The sequence below is a fragment of the Engraulis encrasicolus genome, unplaced genomic scaffold, assembly GCF_034702125.1.
Source record: "Engraulis encrasicolus isolate BLACKSEA-1 unplaced genomic scaffold, IST_EnEncr_1.0 scaffold_51_np1212, whole genome shotgun sequence".
Lineage (NCBI taxonomy): Eukaryota > Metazoa > Chordata > Actinopteri > Clupeiformes > Engraulidae > Engraulis > Engraulis encrasicolus.
Window position 1 is genome coordinate 372264 of NW_026945830.1, and position 22500 is coordinate 394763.

The 22500-nt window shown below is 44.7% G+C and overlaps 1 protein-coding gene across 13 annotated transcripts in view; it reads left to right on the forward strand.

The window, feature by feature from the left end:
• The window catches only part of si:ch211-200p22.4 (phosphatidylinositol-binding clathrin assembly protein), a 173373-nt gene that overhangs the window by 74788 nt on the left and 76085 nt on the right, over positions 1-22500 (forward strand). For all 13 annotated transcript variants that reach the window (XM_063193687.1, XM_063193685.1, XM_063193686.1 and 10 more), the window contains exons 3-8: positions 30-105; positions 4493-4595; positions 5775-5868; positions 8824-8935; positions 14120-14226; positions 20577-20618. In XM_063193687.1, the coding sequence (XP_063049757.1) occupies positions 30-105; positions 4493-4595; positions 5775-5868; positions 8824-8935; positions 14120-14226; positions 20577-20618 (534 nt within the window). The remainder of the gene's footprint in view (positions 1-29; positions 106-4492; positions 4596-5774; positions 5869-8823; positions 8936-14119; positions 14227-20576; positions 20619-22500) is intronic.

The window sequence follows — 22500 nt, forward strand, 5'->3', positions numbered from 1 at the left end:
CTCTCTCTCTCTCTCTCTCCGTCTCACAGCGCTTCATCCAGTATCTGGCCTCCAGGAACACGCTGTTCAACCTCAACAACTTCCTAGACAAGGGAGCGTTGCAAGGTGAGTTCATCCCTCTCTCTTTTTTTCCTCTTCTTCTCCATCCCTCTATCTTTTCTTTCTTGTTCTCTTTCTTGTCCTCTTTGTTTTCTTTCTTCACCCTGTCTCTCGACCTCCTTCCGTCTTCGTCTCTGGCTGGCACACTCTTTCTGGGTTTATTTGTTAGATTGTTTGTTAGACAGTTACCCACATGACTGACGAACGTCCATCTGTCTGTCTTTTTTTTTTCTTGTTCCATCTCGGAGACTCTGTCTCTCATCCTCCTTCTATCTTCATCTGTGTTCGCCTCTGGCGCAGTCTTTCTGGATTTTGTTTGTTTGTCAGGTTGAGGACACAGCTTCTTCCTGTTGCCCATATGCCTGACGAACGTGCATGCAGGGTGATCGCAACGTTGCAGGTTTTAATTAAATAACGTTGATTTTTGGTTCACAATTGGCACTGTGCAAACCTACCGCCTTCAACTGTCTGACACTATTGTCCGGTGACTAGGCCTGTCACGATAACAATTTTTGCCAGACGATAACGATAACAAGAAATTATTGCGATAATCGATAATATTGTCTCTCTCGCCATTTTCAAACAATATAATGTGCAATAAAAAACACTGCTATGCAAGGTGCGGCCTCCTTCTTGAAACATTGAATTTAACATTTGGGCCAGCAGACTCAGAGGTTTAAATAATTAAGATTGACGCCTGCTCCAAGAAGAAATGTGTCAAACAATATAATGACGTAAAAATGCGATAAAAATGTGACTACACCTCTTCACATTTTTAAAGCATCACGGCGGGGGATATATATATGTTTTTAAATACATCCTCATGGAGCACAATAGGCTCTAAATAGGCTTTTTTTGTATTTATTATTAGGGTAAGTTATATAGTCTTTCTTTAACATTTTCTGTTATTTATCTTTCTCAAGCACACTGAATGGCTTATAGGCCTATCCATGGTGTGATGTAAAATAACCTACTGGTGGGGTATTGTTAATTCACAAATTATTACTTAGACAGCTTATTTCAAACAAATGCACGTTGTTACTAGCTAATTGTCAGTCAAAACCCAAATCAGCCCTGTTAAAGGCATTTCAACATCAGCAAAAAGCAAAAGAGCATGAACGCACAAGTTCCAGGTGCAGGCAGCTCTCTCTCTCTCTCTCTCTCCGATACCCTTGACTGGAACAAGTTGCAATTCTGCGCACTTTAAAGTCCTTTATGAACGCCCATACATTGATTCTTATGAGTTATGAGTCGCCATTCCTATGTTTCCCCTGTAGCGCACTCAACCGTTCACATTCTCCTGGTGTGACAGATTTAAATCCACAAATCTTATCTTCATGATTTGCTTGCGGACTGCCTACTCATATTGTTAGGTCTAAATAAACAAGAAATATAGCGAAAATCACAAAAAGAACAGACAACGAACGTCTGGGTAGGAGGCGCATTGAAATAATAGTGGAAACTCGGCGAGGTTTAAAATAACAGCCTCAGAGCAAGTTTGTCGCGACGGTACCACTATTTCATGTTTGCACAAACACGTCTTCGTCGTGGATATTGGGTTGCTGCGCATGTTTCAAAATGAACATTTGCTTCCGTGTTGGAGCTGTTCGTCCTCCTCTATGAGGAACGTTGCAGATGCGCTGACTGAGACTGGAAGAACATTGCGCTCCTAGTCTCTAGCGCTGACTCTTTGTCAAGGCTTATAAGCGACGCGCGGGAACACCAGCGTTCTATTTCAAAGACGCAAGTAGCCAGATCAATGCACTTTTTTCCAACCAGAACTGCACTGAAACTTAAAATTACACCAACATTTAAGCGCCATTGCGCTGCGTTGGCCTATAACGCGCCATCAGTAGTCTTACGGCTACGGTAGAGAAAGGGAGAGAGGGAAAACAAAACATCACGCAAATAACTTATCGTTACTTATCGGGGCCAGAAAAGTGATCGTTCTTGTAAAAAGTTATCGTCCGATTTATTGACTTATCGTATATCGTGACAGGCTTACTGGTGACTGCAGAAAAGTCCATTTGGATGTGTGCGCATCCTTCCGCATATAACTGCAGTCTTTCTGTGTCTTTGTCCCTGCTTTTACTCTTGTCGTAGACCAGTAGTCTCGAAATGGCGGCCCGCGGTCCAGATCCGGCCCGCCATGAAGTTGCAAAAAGATAAAAACATATAAGTGGCCATATGGGCGGACGATTTGTTTGGCCCTCATTAGCCTCATGTGCAACGTAATTTGGCCCGTGGGGAAAAATAGTTGGAGACGCCAGGCGTAGACCTTCTGCCTCTGTTTGTCCATCTCTGTTTGTCTCTCTCTTTGTCTATCATTTCATTTATTGTTTATTTGACAGGGACAGTGCACAACATACAATTGAGCCAGACTATAGCCATAAGGCTAATTTTCATCTGTAGTCCCTGGAGAGGAATTGTTGTTAAGCTAAAAAAAAACACCAAAGGATTAAATCTGATAATAATACAAAAATGTGACAACAATACAATGGGTGCACTATTTGCAAACATAGGCCTACATTATATTATCCAATTGTGTCTTGCTGACTCCATCTATCCATGCCATTTTCTTTCATTTTTTCTTTTTCTCCTGTGTTGCACATCTCCTTTTTGGTCCCTTTCTCGACAATGGCACCAATTGTGCTTCACATCTCTACCATGACTGACCTCCCCACTCCAGTTACCCCTACGGCTACCCTCGTCTCTCCCCCATATCTACTCTAAGTCTACTCTTCCTTCTACACGTTATGGCATGTCCACTTTCATACTGTAGTGCAGTGGTTCCCAAACTTTTTCAGCGGGGAGTCCCTTTTGGGACTTCAAAACACACACACACACACACACACACACACACACACACACACACACACACACACACACACACACACACACACACCATAGGCTTAGCTTAGCAATGGATTTCGCTCAAGGCAATTTGTTTTGCCAATTAATATTGCTAAATTTCCCATTAATAGTTTGTCCGCTAATATTGCTAGAAATCCACCAGACAGCAAATACAGCTTTTAACCATACACGTAAATACAAGTTCCTTTTGTCCGCGGCCCCCCTACAGTCTGCGACCCCCAGTTTGGGAACCACTGCTGTACTGTATCACACAATAGCACCACACATACCCTTTGATTGATCAACCTTTTCTACCTTCAAGTTCATACATCTTATTCTATCGCCCTCATCTCTATCTCCCACCATCTTCCCTGATTGCAGGTTAGGGCATGTTCACTTTTGTACGCTATCACACATTTGTGTGTAAGCTTGGACTGACCACGCTCCACATCTCCCCCCCCCCCTCACCCTTCCTCCTCTCCTCTACTCTACTCCACTCCACTCCCATCCTTATCTCTCCTGTTTATGACATTGAGCATAGTTACATGCACAGACTGTTCCGGCTTTAGACGGAATATTATCAGTATTCTGTTCAAAAATAAATTCAGGAGTATTGTGTTTTCATGTGTGGAACAGCATTCTGCAATCGGAATATTTCAACCACACAGCCACATTCGGAATGAATGAAGAGTTTACATGACTTTTGCATGTATCGAGGGGGAGTAGAGTTGCCCTGCTCTAAACTGCTACATCAAAGAGGCAGGCTCGTTGGCATGACCGTCAGAGTGAACCCACAGCCCTAGTGATGGCCACTCCATCACAATGCACAAACTGAATGTCACAAATTCAACCGCAATTCCGCTTTAAATCGGAAAATTGCTCACGCTCACTTACACCCTTATATTGACTTGAAAGCCAGATTGATTGATATTGTATCAAACAGTGATGCCATTTGTAGTTTTGCCCCGCCATGACCTCTCTCTCCTGGCCAGGCTATGACATGTCCACCTTTAAATTGCATCACACAGACATGGTGTGTATTAGCCCCTAGGAATGACCCCCTCTCTACCTCCCTCTCTCTCTCTCTCTCTCTCTCTCTCCCTCTCTCTCTCTCCCCCTCCCCTCTTCAGGTAATGACATGTCCACCTTTATATTGTATGACACAATGACAGTGACCCTTTCTCTCTCTCTGTGTCTCTGTGTCTCTGTCTCTCTCTCTCTCTCTCTCTCTCTCTCTCTCTCTCTCTCTCTCTCTCTCTCTCTCTCTCTCTCTCTCTCTCTCTCTCTCTCTCTCTTCTTTCTCTCTCCCTCTCCTCCTCAGGTAATTGTCCCCCTTTACTGTATATTGTATCACACAATGACATGGTTTGTATTAGCACCTATGAGTGACTATCACCCCCCCCCCCCTCTCTCTACACCCCCCCTCTCTCTACACACCCCTCTCTCTCTCTCTCACTCTCTACACCCCCCCTCTCTCTACAACCCCCCCCCCTCTCTCTCTGCACCCCCCCCTCTCTCTACACCCCCCCACTTTCTTCAGGTTATGACATGTCCACCTTCATCCGTCGCTACAGCCGCTACCTGAATGAGAAGGCTCTCTCCTACAGACTAGTGGCCGTGGACTTCACCAAGATGAAGAGAGGGTAGGATAGCGCGCGCACGCACGCACGCACGCACGCACGCACGCACGCACGCACGCACGCACGCACGCACGCACGCACGCACACTAATTGGTTCTAATTGCGACCTCTTGGGAATTCTCCTCTTGTTGTATAGGCACTAGCTAAGCAATTCAAAACTTTCTCACGACCGTGTGTGCGTGCGTGCGCTTGTGCGAATGCGTGCGTGTGTGTGTATGTACCTACAGTATGTGAGCTCCAAAGGTTCCCATTAGGATACAAAGGGTCCTTTTTGGGGACCAAATAGCAGTCCCCACAAATTCAACAGTGTTTTTCTTGGTCTTTTTTGTTGTAATCAGTAACTAAATGTACAAAAAACTAAAACAAAGAACATTTTATTACTGACAGGTTAGGGTTAGGGTTAGTTGTGGGCCCAGTTGCAGTCAATATGATTTATTCAGGTATGAATGGGAGTCAATAGAAAGTCCCCACAGTTAACAAAAACAAGTGCATGTGTGTGTGCGTGTGTGCGTGTATGCGTGTGTGTTTGGAGAACAGTCTGGGTCCCTGGCATCCCTAGCGATATAAAGCCCTGCATTGCCCTTCAGTAGGAAGGCCTGCTGTGTGTGTGTGTGTGTGTGTGTGTGTGTGTGTGTGTGTGTGTGTGTGTGTGTGTGTGTGTGTGTGCGTGCGTGCGTGCGTGCGTGTGCGTGTGTGTGTCAGAGAGAGAGAGAGAGAGAGAGAGAAAGAGTGTGTGTTTGCGCGTGTGTGTGCCGTCGGAGACCCTGCTGTGCCGTGCCTTCACTGTGGGGAGTGTTGTCTGGAACACTGTGTTATCGCCCCAGAAAACTTAAACTGAATTATGAGCCCAAACACCAAGACAAGAACAAACAAGAAGAAAGAAAGAAGAAAACCCCACCCTGATGATGTTTATGTGCGTGCGTGCGTGTGTGTGTGTGTGTGCGTTCGTGTGTGTGTGCGTGTGTGTGTGTGTGTGTGTGTGTGTGTGTGTGTGTGTGTGTGTGTGTGTGTGTGTGTGTGTGTGTGTGTGTGCGTGCGCATTCGTGCGTGCCTGTTCGTGTGTGTGTGTGTGTGTGTGTACGTTTGTGTGTGTGTGTGTGTGTCCGTCCGTGTGTGCGTGTGTGTGTGTGTGTGTGTGTGTGTGTGTGTGTGTGTGTGTGTGTGTGTGTGTGTGTGCTGCAGTATTGACGGCGTGATGCGGACCATGAACACAGAGAAGCTGATCAAGACGCTGCCCATCATTCAGAACCAGCTGGACGCACTGCTAGACTTCCAGGTACTGTGTGTGTGTCTGTGTCTGTGTCTGTGTGTGTGTGTGTGTTTGTCTGTGTGTCTGTGTGTGCAGGGCCGGATTAATGCACAGGCTAGATATGGCTGCAGCCTAGGGGGCCCTACCTGACAGGGGGCCCCTAATTGGTGAAAAGTCAAAAATAGCAGAATTCTGACTAGATGCAATATTGGAAGAAATCATCTGTGGTGTAGAGTACAGTTGGTATTCACGTTTCCTTGATTCCTGCCTTGTAATTATGACACTGTCTATGTAAGTTTGTCATGAAATGACATGTCCTCTGGGGGGCCCTGTAGCCTAGGGGCCCTGTAGCCTAGGGGCCCCAGACCATCTTAATCCGGCCCTGTGTGTGTGTGTATCATCTTTGCCTGTGTCTTGCACTTGTGTGTCTCTTCCATGTGTTTGTATTTGCGTGTCTGTGTGTGTCTGTTTGTGTTTTTGTGTGTGCACCTATAAAATGAGCGTTTTGTGCTGTTAAATGTCTGTGTCAGTATTTGTGTGGAAGGGTAGGACTGTTGCACCACAGGGATTCCAACCCGGACTTCCACGGTCAGGTATCAAAGCAGGGGCTCGGCCCGCGATTAGACCCAGGCATGGTTGACATGAGAGCCAGAGAACACTCACTCTGACACAGCCCCTAGTGATGGTCACTCCTATACTTCCCTACAATATCAGAACGCAGTATCTTGAAAATTGTCGAAAATGGGTTTAGACCGGAAATTGGCTTTGAAAAACCTTCTTTTTCTTGTGTTAAATTTTTTTGGTCCAACTTGGTCCCGTTTCAGAAAAAATCGATAAAAAACGATTATACTGCCCTTTTTGGTTTTAGGAGGTTACGTCTTACTAGCCAAGAACGCAGTATATCTTCTCCATTGACACCGTGGTTTTGGTGCAGACAGTAATACCACAACAGAACGCAGTATAATGATTTTTCAGCTAAAAAGTAATGAGTAATGTTTTTTTTTTTTTTTGTTATTATATGGAAGTGTCATCACCACTTTACCTCCAACACAGTTGCGTGGCCAGAAAGGAAACTTTAAAGCCTTTTTTCTCAGTTTGCCATTTTGAATTATACTGCGTTCTGAAATTGTAGGGCAACAACCCTAGTGATCACTCCTATAGCTCTGCCTGTCTATTTGATCGACACCTTTGGGTGCCCTGCCCCTGGCGGGTGAATGAGTGGTCAGTGTTTTCCAACCTTTTTTGCCTTGTGTACCCCCAAGCCTTTTCGGTGTGCCATGAGTCAAGTCAAGTTCTGTATCGTTTTCTCTATCCCAATGTAACTGAGCTTGACATATTTGTTAAAATTACATTTTCCAAGTACCCCCTGCAGTGTGTACACGTACCCCTAGTGGAACACGTACCCCTGGTTGGGAAACACTGATGAAAATCCAGTGTGATCGAAACGTTGCTTTTTAAAAAGTTTATTTTTTTGGAGCTTATTGGCTGTGTGCAGACTTACCACCTTCAACCCAAAACAACACTCCTATCAATCTGCCTTATCCTTAGGGAAGCAGACTCCTTACACTAGAAGAGGTGCATTGCAAGTAAATTGGCCATTCGTTCCCATCAGGCAAGTTAACAGGAGCAAAGAGAGGCAAAGACCGATGAGGCGAAAATGTTGTAATTAGTTTAATCCTATGCAAATGAAGATTTTTTTAGATGATGAAATTTAGCTACCGGCGCCCAATTAAATCCACAAGACAAAGGCATCGATAGATTTGATTAGCCGTTTTGACCGTTGAGCCGTCAGAATGGAACACTGAATTTGGCTTCGCTCATTTTGCTTCCCTGCGTCCCTACCACTGACTTGAAAATAGAGGGACGCTCTACGTTCCATTCTAAAGTAGAGATGTACAGGATCCAAGATCCGGTTCCGGATCCGGCAGGATAATAGGGGTTTTTCAGACTATCCGGATCCGGTTCCAGGATCCAGGATCCGGTAGCCGAGGCTTTTAAGTCAAAATAGTTTGAGCCAACGTGATAAAAAGGGCCCACGTGTGTGAGTAGGCTATGTGTTTCAACCCTTTCGTAGGATCTGGTATCCGGTTCCGGATCCGGCAGGATCTTAAGCAGTGGATCCGGTATCCGGCAGGATCCTAAAAATCAGGATCCGGTGCATCTCTAGTCTAAAGTGAGGGGGCGGTGGAGGTATGGAGTGGACCTGGAAACCAGAACAAAATCGCCATTTTTCATTAATCTCTATGGGAGACTAATTTAAAAAGCAATGTTTTGATCACCCTGGATCTTTGAAGGTCGTTGCTTTTTAAAGCTTATTGGCATTGTGCGGACCTACCTCCTTCAACTGTCTGACACTTTTGTCTGGTAAAAGCTAAAAAAAGTGTTTTTGGATGTCAGCACCCGACCCAAAAACGACTGCGTTCTTACGCTGACATATTCAGGCTGAGAGATGAGGACGTGCCACAACACACACTGGGGCATGGAGATTTACATGAAGTACTTGGGCTCAAATGGGTATTTCCATCTTTGTGTGTGTGTGTGTGTGTGTGTGTGTGTGTGTGTGTGTGTGAGTGTGTGTGTGTGTGTGTGTGTGTGTGTGTGTGTGTGTGTGTGTGTGTGTGTGTGTGCGATTGTGTGTGTGTGCGATTGTGTGTGTGTGTGTGTGCGGCTTTCTGTCTTCTGCTGCGGTGTGTGTGTGGGTGTGGGTGTGGGTGTGTGTGGGTGTCTGTTGGGTCTGCTTGTCTCTGTGTGTGTGTGTGTGTTTTTGTGTGTGTGTGTGTGTGTGTGTGTTTGTGTGTGTGTGTGTTTTTGTGTCTCCGTGTGTGTGTCTCTGTGTGTGTGTGTGTGTGTGTGTGTGTGTGTGTGTGTGTGTGTGTGTGTGTGTGTGTGTGTGTGTGTGTGTGTGTGTGTGTCTCTTCATGTCTGTGTGTGTGTGTGTGTGTGTGTGTGTGTGTGTGTGTGTGTGTGTGTGTGTGTGTGTAGGCGAACCCCAACGAGCTGACGAATGGCGTGATCAACGCTGCCTTCATGCTGCTCTTCAAAGACTCCATCCGCCTCTTTGCCGCCTACAACGAGGGAGTCATCAACCTGCTGGGTAACACACACACACACACACACACACACACACACACACACACACACACACACACACACACACACACACACACACACACACACACACACAAACAAATGTACTGAATCACTCGCTCTTAGACACATTCAATCAAACACACGCACACACACACTTCCACAGAGCGAGAGAGAGTCACTGATGAATGCAAATACACTGAATCACTTGGTCTTAGAGCCATTCAAACACACACACACACATAAACATGCACACGCACACACACACACACACACACACACACACTGATTCACTCACTTACAATCATGCTGACAAATACAGACACACTGAATCTCTCTCTTTCTGTCTTTCTCTCTCTCTCTCTCTCTCTCTCTCTCTCTCTCTCTCTCTCTCTCTCTCACACACACACACACACACACACACACACACACACACACTTCTCCGTATCCCCCTTGGCACCTGCCTTCACACACACTGATCTCCTCAGTCATAGCTTGTGGTCTCTGTGTGGACCAGAGAGGAACACTGCCAGCAGTCACAGCATATAAATACCTCAGCTCTCTGCTCTGCTCTGCTGTGCTGTGCTAACTCTAACTCTCCCACCATCCAACCACAAGCTTCCCCATTTTTATTCTTTGAAATGTGCATTCACATACACGCACGCACACACACATACACCACACACACATGCACCACACACACACATGCACCACACACACAGACAGACTTGCACAGACACACACACACACACACACACACACACACACACACACACACACACACACACACACACACACACACACACACACACACACACACACACACACACACTGTCAAGCTCCTGGTTCCTAAAACTTTTTGCTGAGTTCTGGTAAAAGTGAAATGTATAAAAGCAGATGTTGGGTGGTTGGGTGGAAATCTGTCTTTTTTGTATTATTTCTTTTACAAGTCTTGAGTTTTCACACAACTGAAAACCCTGGGAAATATGAAGGCCTAGTTGGAAGGCTTTTGGTAACAGTTGAACGCTTGAAAAGAGGGGGGGTGGCGGGTGAATCCTGTGTTCATATGTAAAAGCAAAGACCTTGGGATATACTGTACTGGCCTAGCTTCACTTAGCTGCAGTGCCTATGCAAGTTAAGATGGTGAATTGTGCTGTCAGGTTTTGTGATGGGACTACAATAGTGCCAAATGAAGTCCCTTGGCCTCAAGTTGGCTGACAGTGACGCAAAACCTGAGCATTAGTTAGTTTCTAATGTACGCCGGCGCCGCAGTTCTTCTGCTTTCGTGGTGTCCCCATAAGCCAATGTTTCCCAACGTTTTTGGTTTTGTGTACCCCCTAACCCTTTTCGTAGTGCCATGAGTACCCCCTAACTCATGTTTACATCACTTTTTCTAATCCAATGTTACTATGCTCCATACATTTGTTAAAATAAAAAAATTCAAAGTACCCCCTGCATTGTGCTCGCGTAACCCTAGTGGTACACGTACCCCTGGTTGGGAAACACTGCCATAAGCAACGGTAGCTTATCAGGGGTGCGTTTCTCCACAGTGTTGTTACTTACTGGGTCGCAATGCAATTTCCCATTGGCGACCTGCTAACTTACTAACTGGTTAGTAACAGCACTGTTGAGAAATGAGGTCCAGGTCCTTTCAGCATTTCCTGTTATCTTGTTGTCTTATTTTGGAGCCACACCTCTGTGATGAAGTCCCCTGGCCTTTCGTTGACTCATAGTGACGCAAAACCTGAGCATTCGTTTCTAATGTAGTACACCGCAGTTCTCCTTCTGCTTTCAATCATGATGTCCCCATAAGCAACGGTAGCTTACCAGCTCCTTTCAGCATTTCCTGTTGCCTTGTTGTCTTGTTTATTTGAAGCTTCACCTCTCTCCACTTGCAAAACAGACACATGATGCAGGACATGAAAAAGACAGAGGTTCTCCGCCATCAAATTCTAAGTATTCATTAAGATATTTTATGGGCTTTTTGGGCCTTTATTTCGGATAGGACAGTGAAGGTGTGACAGGAAGCGAGTGTGGAGAGAGATGGGGCAGGGTTGGGAAATGACCCTGGGTCCCCAAGGGCAGCCAAGCCCAAGTGTGGGGGGCTTAGTCCACTGCGCCACAGCGGCCCCCGCCATCAAATTCTAAGTATTCATTATGAGTGGAAATATTTTCACACATGATGAAAAGGTGGATCTGCTCCATGTCCGATATTTGTAGCTGCACTTACGGCACTAGTAAATATTAGTTTATTACTTAGTATATTTTCGTGAAAAGATCACATTTGGCTTCATGCAACTCAGTTGCAATGAACAGCATAGTTACAATAACTACTGCTGCCATCCTATACAGTGCATTGTGAAAAAGTAGTAGTACTACATTGCATTACATTATTACATTACATTACATTACGCTTATTTATTCAAAGCGACTTTCATTTATTTAAAGCAGCACTTAGGTGCCTTGCTCAAGGGCACTTCAGCCATGGATAGAGATGTAGGGAGAGGTCAGGGGGGGATTTGAACCGGTGTCCTGTCTATATGAGCGACCCGTCGAGATGTGATTCTCTTCGCTACTGAGCATGCGCACGCATGCGCACACCCTCGCGGTGGTTTTCGCGGGTGATTGCCCATCGAATTGTGAGACTGCAAGTTACGATAGGATAGGATCCCATGAGACTGTCAACTTCAGTGACTCAAACTGTAGCCTATGTCCTCCTGAGGTTACCACCAGTCATCATAGTCTAGTTAGCCTATAGCTTGTCCACCGACTGTCATGGACTGAAAGTTACGATATATCCCCTGGGGGAAAACGGGAAATAGCGTGGATCATCCAGCAGATCATTGGAAAATCTGCGAAATAGCGTGGCCTCGAACATTTGCTACTTTGTTGCCTAACCGTAATCGCTCACACACTCAGCCTCGAACATTGTAACATCGATCAGAAAAGACTATTTATGTAGAGGAGGCGTTCTCATTGCAAAATGGAAAAAATCGCCACCTCTGATTGAGCTGTCAAAATGCTCCCTCCACCCTTTTCACTCAAGAATTTGAATCGACTGCATTGTAAAATGCCTGAATATGCATGGTGGGGATGTTATGAAAATATGAGTCCGGTCATTAAAAGACAGACATCTGCCAAAACAAAGCCACAATACGCTCTGCTATGTGGGAATATCTAAACAGCGCTAGTTTATCCCCATAGCACATGAGTTCATGTGGCAATTTACCTTGCGAGCCCACGTCGCATTGAAACCAAACCAACAGCAAATGACTGCATTAAACAACCCCAGGCCCTGATCCCAAACGCTTTCTCCAGTATTTGCGCAAACTCAACTCTCTTTCATATGGCACGTTTCTTAACTTAGGACTAGGCCTACTCAAACGAGAGGCTCACGGTTTGTAGTGGTCAGCACAGCAGCCGCACGTTCTTATTAAACTCCGCACGAACGATTGCACACCACTGTCCGTGAAATAAACAAAGTTATGGTTATTAAAACAGTCCTACGTGGACCGATTGAAACGCCTTCCGCGGAAAATCAAGGTCGCTCATTTAGATGAGGCATCGCAAATCGATAGAACACCACTATCGAATAGGGCGACCGGTCGCTCATCTCGACGAGGCAACACATCTCGACAGAACACCGGCAACTCCTAGATTGAAAGACCAACTCTCTAACCACTAGGCCACGGCTGCCCCACATCAGTAGTGAGAGAGAAGGGGGTTCATGGTAAGATGGGTCACAGTACACGCTAAGTATTCAAGTCCAGAATAGTTCAGCAATGTTGCACCAACAATGTCAAAGCTTAACATAGTTCAACAGCATTCATTCTACCCATAATGCATTGCATGAGTATGCTTAAAGGGACACTGTGCAAGAAATGGTCAAAAAAGGTACTGCAACTATGCTGCTTATTGAAATTGGGCTGCCTACTGCCAAATTTGATCTTTACATGAAAGTTTACTAAGTATTAAACAAATATTTTCTAGTATGGTCCAAGTACAGTCATTTCTGCAGCTAAAAATGGGTATTTTTGGAAATTCAAAATGGCGGACCATGGAGAAGATCCCCCTTTTCATGTATGAAAAGTGCAATTTTTCCAGTCATAATGAAAACTTAAAATTTGATGCTGGTGGTAAGTATTCATGAAAAAGGTAACATTAGTGAATGGGCAGCATGAATTCTGGAAATAAACAACTAAAAATCTCACACAGTGTCCCTTTAAAGGTGCACTGTGTAGGATTGTGGACAGAGTAGGTATTTCAACTATGCTGCTCATTGAAACTGTGCTGCCCATTGCAAAATTTGACATTTTCATATTACTCATTAATAAACTAACATTTACTAGTATGACCAGAGTTCAACACATCTTGCAGCTAAAAATGTCTACCTAATGATCCACCTTTTCATGTTTAGTGCAATTTCCCCAGTCATAAAGAATACTTAGAATTTCATGGTGGTACTTAAGTATTTGTGAAAAAGGTAACATTTGTGAATGTGCAGCATTGACAGATTCCACGTTTGCTGTCAAAGTTGAAAAGTATGCTGCGAAAGATGGAGATGTGAACTTGTTACCGCTGACTGATTTGTTGGATCTGTGTACTGTGTATAATACAGCATGTTTGCTGCTGCAGACCTTATTCATTTCCCTATGGTATTATTAAAGTTTAGCTACTCGATTTTACTCATTCATTGGAGACAGAGCCAGGTCATTTCACAGCAGTGCCGTTTTTAAATGTGTCTTCGCTGGCCTGCCAGTGTGTTCAACTGTCCTTGACAGGGCTAAATCACTACCGCAGTTTTATTTCATTTCCCTGGCCAGGCCAAATGTATGAGGGGGCAGTCATGCCTTTGCCTTTTCTTTTTTTCTGTGTGTACTTTTTTGTGACAAAAATCCTTCTGCCAACCGACCGTCTATTACACTTGCATTTTTATTGCTCACGTTTCAGACATTCTTTGGACCATTGGTTGCATTCAACACTTTAATTTGAATGTGAATGTTTTTGAATTTCAAAATGGCTGGTTCATAATGTTACTTTTACTATTCTGCCCACCATTCTAATCTTTCCCTATCCTCCTTTTTTTGTGAAAAAGATTCACAATTTCAAAATTTACATGTATCTGTTTCTCTCCTTTCATCCTCTCCTCTCCTCTGCCTCTCCTCTCCTCTCCTCTCCTCTCCATCTGCAGAGAAGTACTTTGACATGAAGAAGAACCAGTGTAAAGATGCCCTGGACATCTACAAGAAGTTTCTCTACAGGATGACCAAGCTCTCTGAGTTTCTCAAAGTGGCTGAGGTACACGATGCAGACAGTCAACTTATTATGCATATGTCTATTTATTTATTTATACATTTTTATAATTTGGTTTCTTGAGTTGTGTTTTTTTTCACTTGATTTTTATTTTATTTTACTTTGAACCTGAAGAGTATTCATGTTTTGTTCACACAGAAATCTGACCATGGTTCTCCTCTCATAAGACATTGGTTTTATTCAAACAAGGTTTTCAACGTTTGTTTTCGTAGATAAGCCTTAGGTCGTTTATTTGTATAGAAAATGGCATCCTTTGTTGTTATGTCAAGCTAACGCTCACCTGAGTGGAGTTTATGCAAGTTCTCAGGTGCAGCGGGTAAGGAGGATATGATGAGCCATCTGAAGACCAGGACATCTCTCTCTCATTCCCTTTCCCTTTCTCTTTCTCTCTTTTTCTCTTTCTTTCTCTCTCTCTCTCTCTCTCTCTCTCTCTCTCTCTCTCTCTCTCTCTCTCTCTCTCTCTGATCAATTGCACTTTCAACAAGCTTACAAGTAAAACAACTTCAAATATACAATACATGAACGCACTGTTTAAAATGTAGTTGGTAACATTCACTATATCTTTAAATAATAATAATAATAAAAACCTGTGCAGAGGAAAGGCTGGGAACGCGTCTTTTAACAATATCCATCATAAGGACAGCCATATGGTGCTATAAGCACAACCTATATTTCCACTCTCGGTAGGTCAGAGACGTTGAGGAAGTATGATATTAGCAATGCCAGCAGGAGTGTCACGGAGGACCCAGTCTAGTGGCGTGATTAATGATGCAGAACTATAGAGGCCATCACTTCCACCCATACTTTAAAGTGGATGCCATGTTGTAGTCGCATAATGCACACCGTTCCACCAGTGGAGCACTGGTGGTCATTGAAACGTTAACTACCATTGTACTACACTACTATGACATAACGCAGGCCAGGGATGCATTTCTCGAAAGCATAGTTGCTAACTACGGTAGCTACATTGTTGGTTGTGGTGCAATTTCCCATTGGTAACTACCCAAGTTGCTAACTGCTAACAACTACGCCTTCGAGAAATGCACCCCAGGGCCTTTAGTAATGCTCTACGACTTGGTCAACCGCAATTTTTAACCTTGTATCTTAAGGGGGTAAAACAATATTAGTAATAATTCCAATAATACTTGAAATAATAGAAACAAAAATCTGGTGGTGCGCTCAAATGTTTTAGATGTAATATGTAATCAAGCTGTAAAGCCCATTAACACCTAACAGGTATAAAAACATTTAACAGAATTGCCAACGTTGTTTAAGGTATGTAGATGTGCACAGATGCTGCAGACGCTCCTTAATGGGTTTAGAAGTGACAACATAACACAATGTAAATGATTCCTTTAGTTACAATATAAATATGCCGGTATTAGTGCCTCAGCATGCCAGCAGAGATATTCTATAGAGATATGCCAACATAATAGGTTTTTATGGGCACCTAACGCGACCAGGTTCCGGTCTGCCTAAAGGGGCGTGTCATAATGTTCCTACAATGAAAAGAACAGTCCTTAGGTCTGCCTAGGTCTGCCTAAGGGGGGCCATAATAGAACCAGGAAACAATGGGCCAATGGAACCTCTCTCTCTCTACTCTCTCTGATGCCAGCGTGCCATTGAGAGCTGTGGGCAGTAGGATGAGTTATGGAGCAGGGCAGCTGAGGATATCCCAGATCCACCCAGTGGCTCTCTCTAATCTCCGGCCCCAAGCCTCCCTTTCTTCCCTTTCTTCCCTTCTTCTATCCCTCCCTTCCTCCCTTTTTCTTCTCCTCTTCTTCCATCCATCTCTCCTTCCTTCCTTCCGTGTCCCCCCTGTCTTTTATATCTCCTTCACACAGCCTGCCTATAGAGTTACTGTTTCTTCTTCCTATGCTGCTCAGCCCTCTGTAGCCATTGGGTTTAGCTCATGAGAACACGTGTGTATGCACGTGTACACAATACCTATAGTATGCATGTATACATAATCTTTGGAAGGAAAAAAGTCACAATGTACCAATATAGCAATATATTAATTATATAAATTAAAAATATTGTATACATTAAACAAAATTAGATAGACTATATACATAATATATACTAAATAGTATCTTATGTTCCTCATAATGTTAATATTTTAATTTATTCCCCCTTTTCCTTACATACGTACGTACTGTACCTTCCTTGCCTCTGCTCCTCACTTATCTCTTCTCACCCACTATCCCAGTGGTTCTCAACCTTTTTTGAACAAACGCCCCTCTGACCTCATTATAAGCATTCCAACACCCCCCTTGATCTCAGCAAAAGCCTGCCAACGCCCTCCTTAGTATTAAAAAAATCAAATGCACTAATGCCCCTCAATGACAACTCACCTCCCACCCTCTCAACTGTACCCTTCCCAATGCTCCCCTAGGGCTCCCTGATGCCCCCTGGGTGGCTGTGGAGCCCCCGTTGAGAAGCACTGCACTACCCCAGCTTTATACCCTCTCCATCGCACCTCCATCACCCCACTGGTCCCCCAGTAGAGGCTTCGGGAGTGGCGTGTGCGCGTGTGTGCGCGCGGGCGGGCGTCCACACTAATCCATTTAAATGTGTTTCAAGCCATTCCCTTTTTTATTTTATTTTATTTTGGGATCCTCCTCCCTCACCAAAACACACTTATCTCTCTTCCCTTGAGTCACCAAATACAACCCCCACACACATTCACTCACACACACACCCACCGCCCGCCCATCTCAAACACGTACACACACACAGAAATGCATGCACACAAACACACACACTCACACACACCCACCGCCCGCCCATCTCAAACACCTTCACACACACAGAAACGCACGCACACAAACACACAGACTCACACACACCCACCGCCCGCCCATCTCAAACACGTACACACACACAGAAATACAGACGCGCGCGCGCGCACACACACACACACACACACACACACACACACACACACACACACACACACACACACACACACACACACACACCATCCCTCGACCCCATGTGTCCCCTTAGTGGGTGAGTGTCCTGCTCTGAGATCAAGCATGTCTGCATATCTGTGTTTATATTCAGACTAATCTCCTCTAAGGGGGCTTCTTAAGTCGCCGCTGTCCCCTCCCGTGGGGGCTCCCTCTATCTCTCTGTCCCTCTCTCGCTCTCTCGCTCTCTCTCTCTCTCTCTCTCTCTCTCTCTCTCTCTCTCTCTCTCTCTCTCTCTCGCTCTCTCTCTCTGTCCCCCTCTCTCTCTCTCTCCCTCCATCTCTCTGTCCCTCTCCCCCCTCTCTCTCTCTCACTGCTGTAGTGCCCCCCCCCTCTCTCTCTGCCCCTCTCCCCCAACCCCCCCTTTCTCTCTCTCTCTCTCTCTCTCTCTCTCTCTCTCTCTCTCTCTCTCTCTCTCTCTCTCTCTCTCTCTCTCTCTCTCTCTGCCCTCTCTGCCCCTCTCCCTCTCTCCATCATTCTCTCTCTCTCTGTCCCTCTCTCTCTCTCTCTCTCTCTGTCCCTCTCTCTCTCTCTCTCTGTCCCTCTCGCCATCTCTCTCTCTCCCCCTCTCCCCATCCCTCTCTCTCTCTCTCTCTCTCTCTCTCTCTCTCTCTCTCTCTCTCTCTCTCTCTCTCTCTCTCTCGCTGCACTAGCGTGTCACTCTCCTCTCCCAGACGTTTCAAAATATCCCGTCATGGGGAGATGATGCTGTTTGGAGTCCCTGCTGATGTAGAGTTTTCCCACCGCTCCATCACACTCTGTCTGTCTTCTTTTTTGCATTCTCTCTCTCTCTCTCTCTCTCTCTCTCTCTCTCTCTCTCTCTCTCTCTCTCTCTCTCTCTCTCTCTCTCTCTCTCTCTCTCTCCTCCTCCTGCCTTTCTCTCTGTATCTGTCTCTTTCATGTGTTTACCCCGATCTCCCTTTTCCCTTTACCATCAACATCCATCTCCCCCCCTCTCCCTATTTTTATATGCATCTTTCTCTCCATCACTCTCTCTCTCTCTCTCTCTCTCTCTCTCTCTCTCTCTCTCTCTCTCTCTCTCTCTCTCTCTCTCTCTCTCTCTCTCTCTCTCTCTCCAAATGTTCTCCCCTCTATCCCTTCTGCTTCTACCCCTTTTCGTCTGTCTTCCTGCAGTTCCATTTTCTTTTGCGGCGTTCATATCATTTTTCATACTCTCTTCCTCCGCTCTCTTATGCTGTCACTCCCCTCCTCTCTCTCTTCAGAACATCTCTATCTCCCTCTGTCTCTTTCATCCTCTCTCTCTCTCTCTCTCTCTCTCTCTCTCTCTCTCTCTCTCTCTCTGCCTTTCTCTCTCTCCACCCCACATTCTCTTACTTCAACCCTCTCATTTTCCCTCTTCTTCTTTCCTTCATTGTCTTTTCTGTTTTTTTCCCAGTCTCCCTATCTATACCCCACACATCTCTTTCCTCTCTCTTCAATTACGCCGTCTCTCCCCTTCTCTCTCTCTCTCTCTCTCTCTCTCTCTCTCTCTCTCTCTCTCTCTCTCTCTCTCTCTCTCTCTCTCTCTCTCTCTCTCTCTCTCCCCTCTATAACTGTGACAGTTATGGATAGCTCCATCCTACTCTTCCTCACCGCCCTGTTAGAGCTCCAGGGGACCCATAGTGATTTGCTGTCTTCCTCCTCTCCCCTCTTCCTCCCCCTCCTCTCCCCTCCTCCTCTCCCCTCCTCCTCCCCCTACCCCTCATCCTCCTCTCCCCTCCTCCTCTCCCCTCTTTCTCCCCCTCCACTCATCCTCCTCTCCCCTCCTCCTCCTCCTCCTCCTCCTCCTCCTCTCTTGTCACCCGCCCTCCTACTTTGTTTCTTGTGAGGTTGCTTTTGTCTCCCCCGTTCAGACAGGTCACAATTGATGTCAGCAGCACTTTCACTTTTTTTTGAAGGGTCTTCGAAAGTTGTACAGAATGTACGAATGCACTAAAATATATACTTGCAGAATAACACCAAGGGGGTGAAAATAGTCTCCAACCTATTTTACTTTCATTTCAGTTTGCTTGGAGGGAGAAAATAAAAGAAGTTGGCATGGATTTGAACTCTTGAAATCAAAAATAAATGTTTTTTTGGTCTGTTTGTTGTCTATGTATTATGTATTTTGTTATTATGATTTGTTTACTTTTAATTTACCGTTTGTCTGAAAGTGCTTTTGAACTGTCTTGTTGAGTGGTCATCACCTGTCCGGAACAAACCAGCCAACCACCACCCACTCTCATCCTGGTTTGTGTGTATTCAGAGACGGAAACAGAACCGGGTTGAGAAACTTAACAGTCCTGCCACGTATGCTGTCTTGCTTGTGCTTTTAACACACTCAATTCCACTATTTTCCTGTGAGGTGTTCCAAGAAGGTGGTTCTGTAGCAAACCAGCTCAAGTTAACCTGGAGGTAGCCGTAAATCAGCTGATAAAGCAGCCTGGATTCCTCATTTTCTTACCTAACTGATACCGGCAGGCTATCTATTCGCATGTTTACTACTCTCTTCAGGCGAATTTAGCCAGGTTTATCACTTAAAGGTGCACTAAGCAGTTTCCTTCCAGAATCCATGCTGCCCATTCACAAATATTACCTTTTTTCACAAATACTACCATCTAATCACCATCACATTCTAAGTATTCATTATGATTGGAAAAATTGCACTTTCCACAAAAAGGTGGGTCTTCTCCATGAGGTCCGCCATTTTGAATTTCCAGAAAAAGACATTTTTAGCTGCAAGACTGACTGTACTTTGGCCATGCAAATAAATATTACTTTCTGATTTAGTAAATATTTATAAAAAAGATCAAATTTGGCAATAGGCAGCACCGTTTCATGAGCAGCATAGTTGCAGTACCAAATTTGGCCACCATCCTACACAGTGCACTTTTAAAACCATCTTTGGAATACCCCCACCTCGGGATCTAAGATGAGTTGGTCCAGTGAATTGGGCAAGAGCAAATACGCGGCAGGACTTGCAATCTTCCTGAACCCGTGATGTCCTCCGCCTCTGTGTATGTGTGTACGTATGTGTGTATGATCATCAGTGCATTGCATACAGGGCCCGCCTGCCTGCTGCCACAGCTGTCTATCCCATGCCATGCTTCAGTTTATACTTTCATTTCACTGACACTTGCATGAAGTAATGATCATTTTATGTTTTGTTTTTTTTCTTTTATGTTTTATGTTCATTTCTCTGTCCCCCCCCTCCTCCCCACCTACTGTTCCACCCTCCACCCACCTCCTCCTCCTCCCACCTCCTCCTCCTCCTCCTCCTGTTTTTTCGTTTGTCATGTCCGTTCTGTTTGTTTGTTTGTTTGTTTTGGTATGTCCTTTTTTGTTTTTCGTTTGTTTGTTTTTTTGTTTGGATTTGTGACACAGCAAGTTGGGATTGATCAGGGGGACATCCCAGATCTGACTCAGGTCAGTGTGTTCTCATCGCCTCGCCTCGCCTCTCCTCACCTCTCCTCTCCTCCTGCCTCCCTATTGTTTCCTTTTATCCTGTTATCCTTCTCCTGCCCTTTGTTACTTTCCCTTTTCTCCAACTGGGGCCTATACTACAAAGCTGCTTCTGGATATTAAAAGTTAAGTTAAGTTCCTGATTGTTTTTAAGAAAAGCTCTTGTATTAGATGATTTATCTCTTAACTTAACCATAACTTATCCTGAACCAGCTTTGTAGTATAGGCCCCTGATTTTTATTACTCATTTTCCTCCTGAATTTCCTTCCCTTGTTTCTCTCTTCTCCCCTCACCCTTCTGTTCCTCTTCTCTCTTTCTCCCTCTTTTTTTCCTTTCCTCTCCTCCATTTCCCCTCCCCTCCTTCCTGCTGTGACTTCATCCCTCGTTCATTTCTCCTCCATTCATGAGTCCTCCCACTCTTCCTCTCTTCTCCTCCTGTGGTCCAGGGTGGTCCTCCTGCAGTGCTGTATGGCCGCGTCCCAAACGCCCACTCACTCACTACATAGTGCACTCTGTGGGGAACTTGGAAGTGTACATCCTCATTCAGCCAGATCATTTGTCCTGGAGGAGTTGAAAGGCATTTAGTTGTAAGCAGCCAGGCTTCTTCAAGCTTAACAAGGTGCAGAGGTCAATGTTAAAGCTCCAAAGAGGAGTCCAGTTGCTCACAACCTGAACGCCGTTTTAGGTAACGTGGCTTGTTTTCTCAGGAATGAGAACCTCCAAAGACACTACGAACGGAGCAAAGTAAAGGCAAAACCTGTGCCCTGTGTAGTGTAGTGTGTAGTGAACGAGTGCTCATTCAGACACGGCCTGAAGTACATGTTGGAGTCCTTCTCCCTCCTCTCTGCTCCTCCTACACAGTAAAAACGCAGTGTTAATTCAACACTTAGGGAGTCGATTTGACATCTTCTGGGGTGTATTCAGTCCCACACTACTCTGCAAGTGTTGGAATTAACATTACATTTTTTTTTTTTTACTGTGTTCCTACTTTGACCTTTCACCCTGTGATCTCCTCCTCTTCCTCCGTTGACCTGTAGTCTTGTGTGCCTCAAACTACCTTGTCCTCATTTCCTTGTCCTTAAATGTGCGTCTCTTCAAATGTGTGCATTTTATGTTTTGTCTGCTTTTTTCGGTTGTCGTTTGTTGTTATTATTATTATGTGTGTCACCTGTTTTCTTATATAATAGCAACTTTTCGAGGGTCGTTAGATGCGTTGTCGTTGTTAGATGGGGTCGTTAAACGGTCACAAAACTTTGTAGCAACGTCGCACAAAACATTTGATGTCAACTCAGCTTCAAGATTTTTTTTTCTTTTCTATTTCATTTCCATTTTTTTTCCCATTACGTTCCTCTTTGTTTATTTGTTCCTTTTTTCTTTGAAGTGGTATCTGTGGTATTTTTCCTGGACAGCTAGCGAGACAGGGATGCCTGTGCTCTAGTTTTTGTGTGTGCGTATGTATGCATAGATTAGATTAGATTACTTTATTGGTACCCAAGGGTAGATTTGATTTGCAGTAAAGTGAGCTTCGCTCATACAAAACATTCAGGACATAGGACACACATAACATACAAGCAACCCACAATGAAAATATGGATAATACCAAAAGTGACCTAGTGCATCCTATCAAAGAGACATGGTGTCACATAAAGTGACAGGGGTACTAAATAAGAATAGATTGTTAAATATATGATAAAAAGGAGTATAAAATACATGATGAGAAGTAACTAGCTTGATAAATACCAAGTAAAATAAGACTCTTGTCTAAGGAATAAAAATGCATGAAAGTGTGTGTGTGTGTGTGTGTGCGCGCGCGTGTGTGTGTGTATGTCTGCGTCTGGGTGTGCGT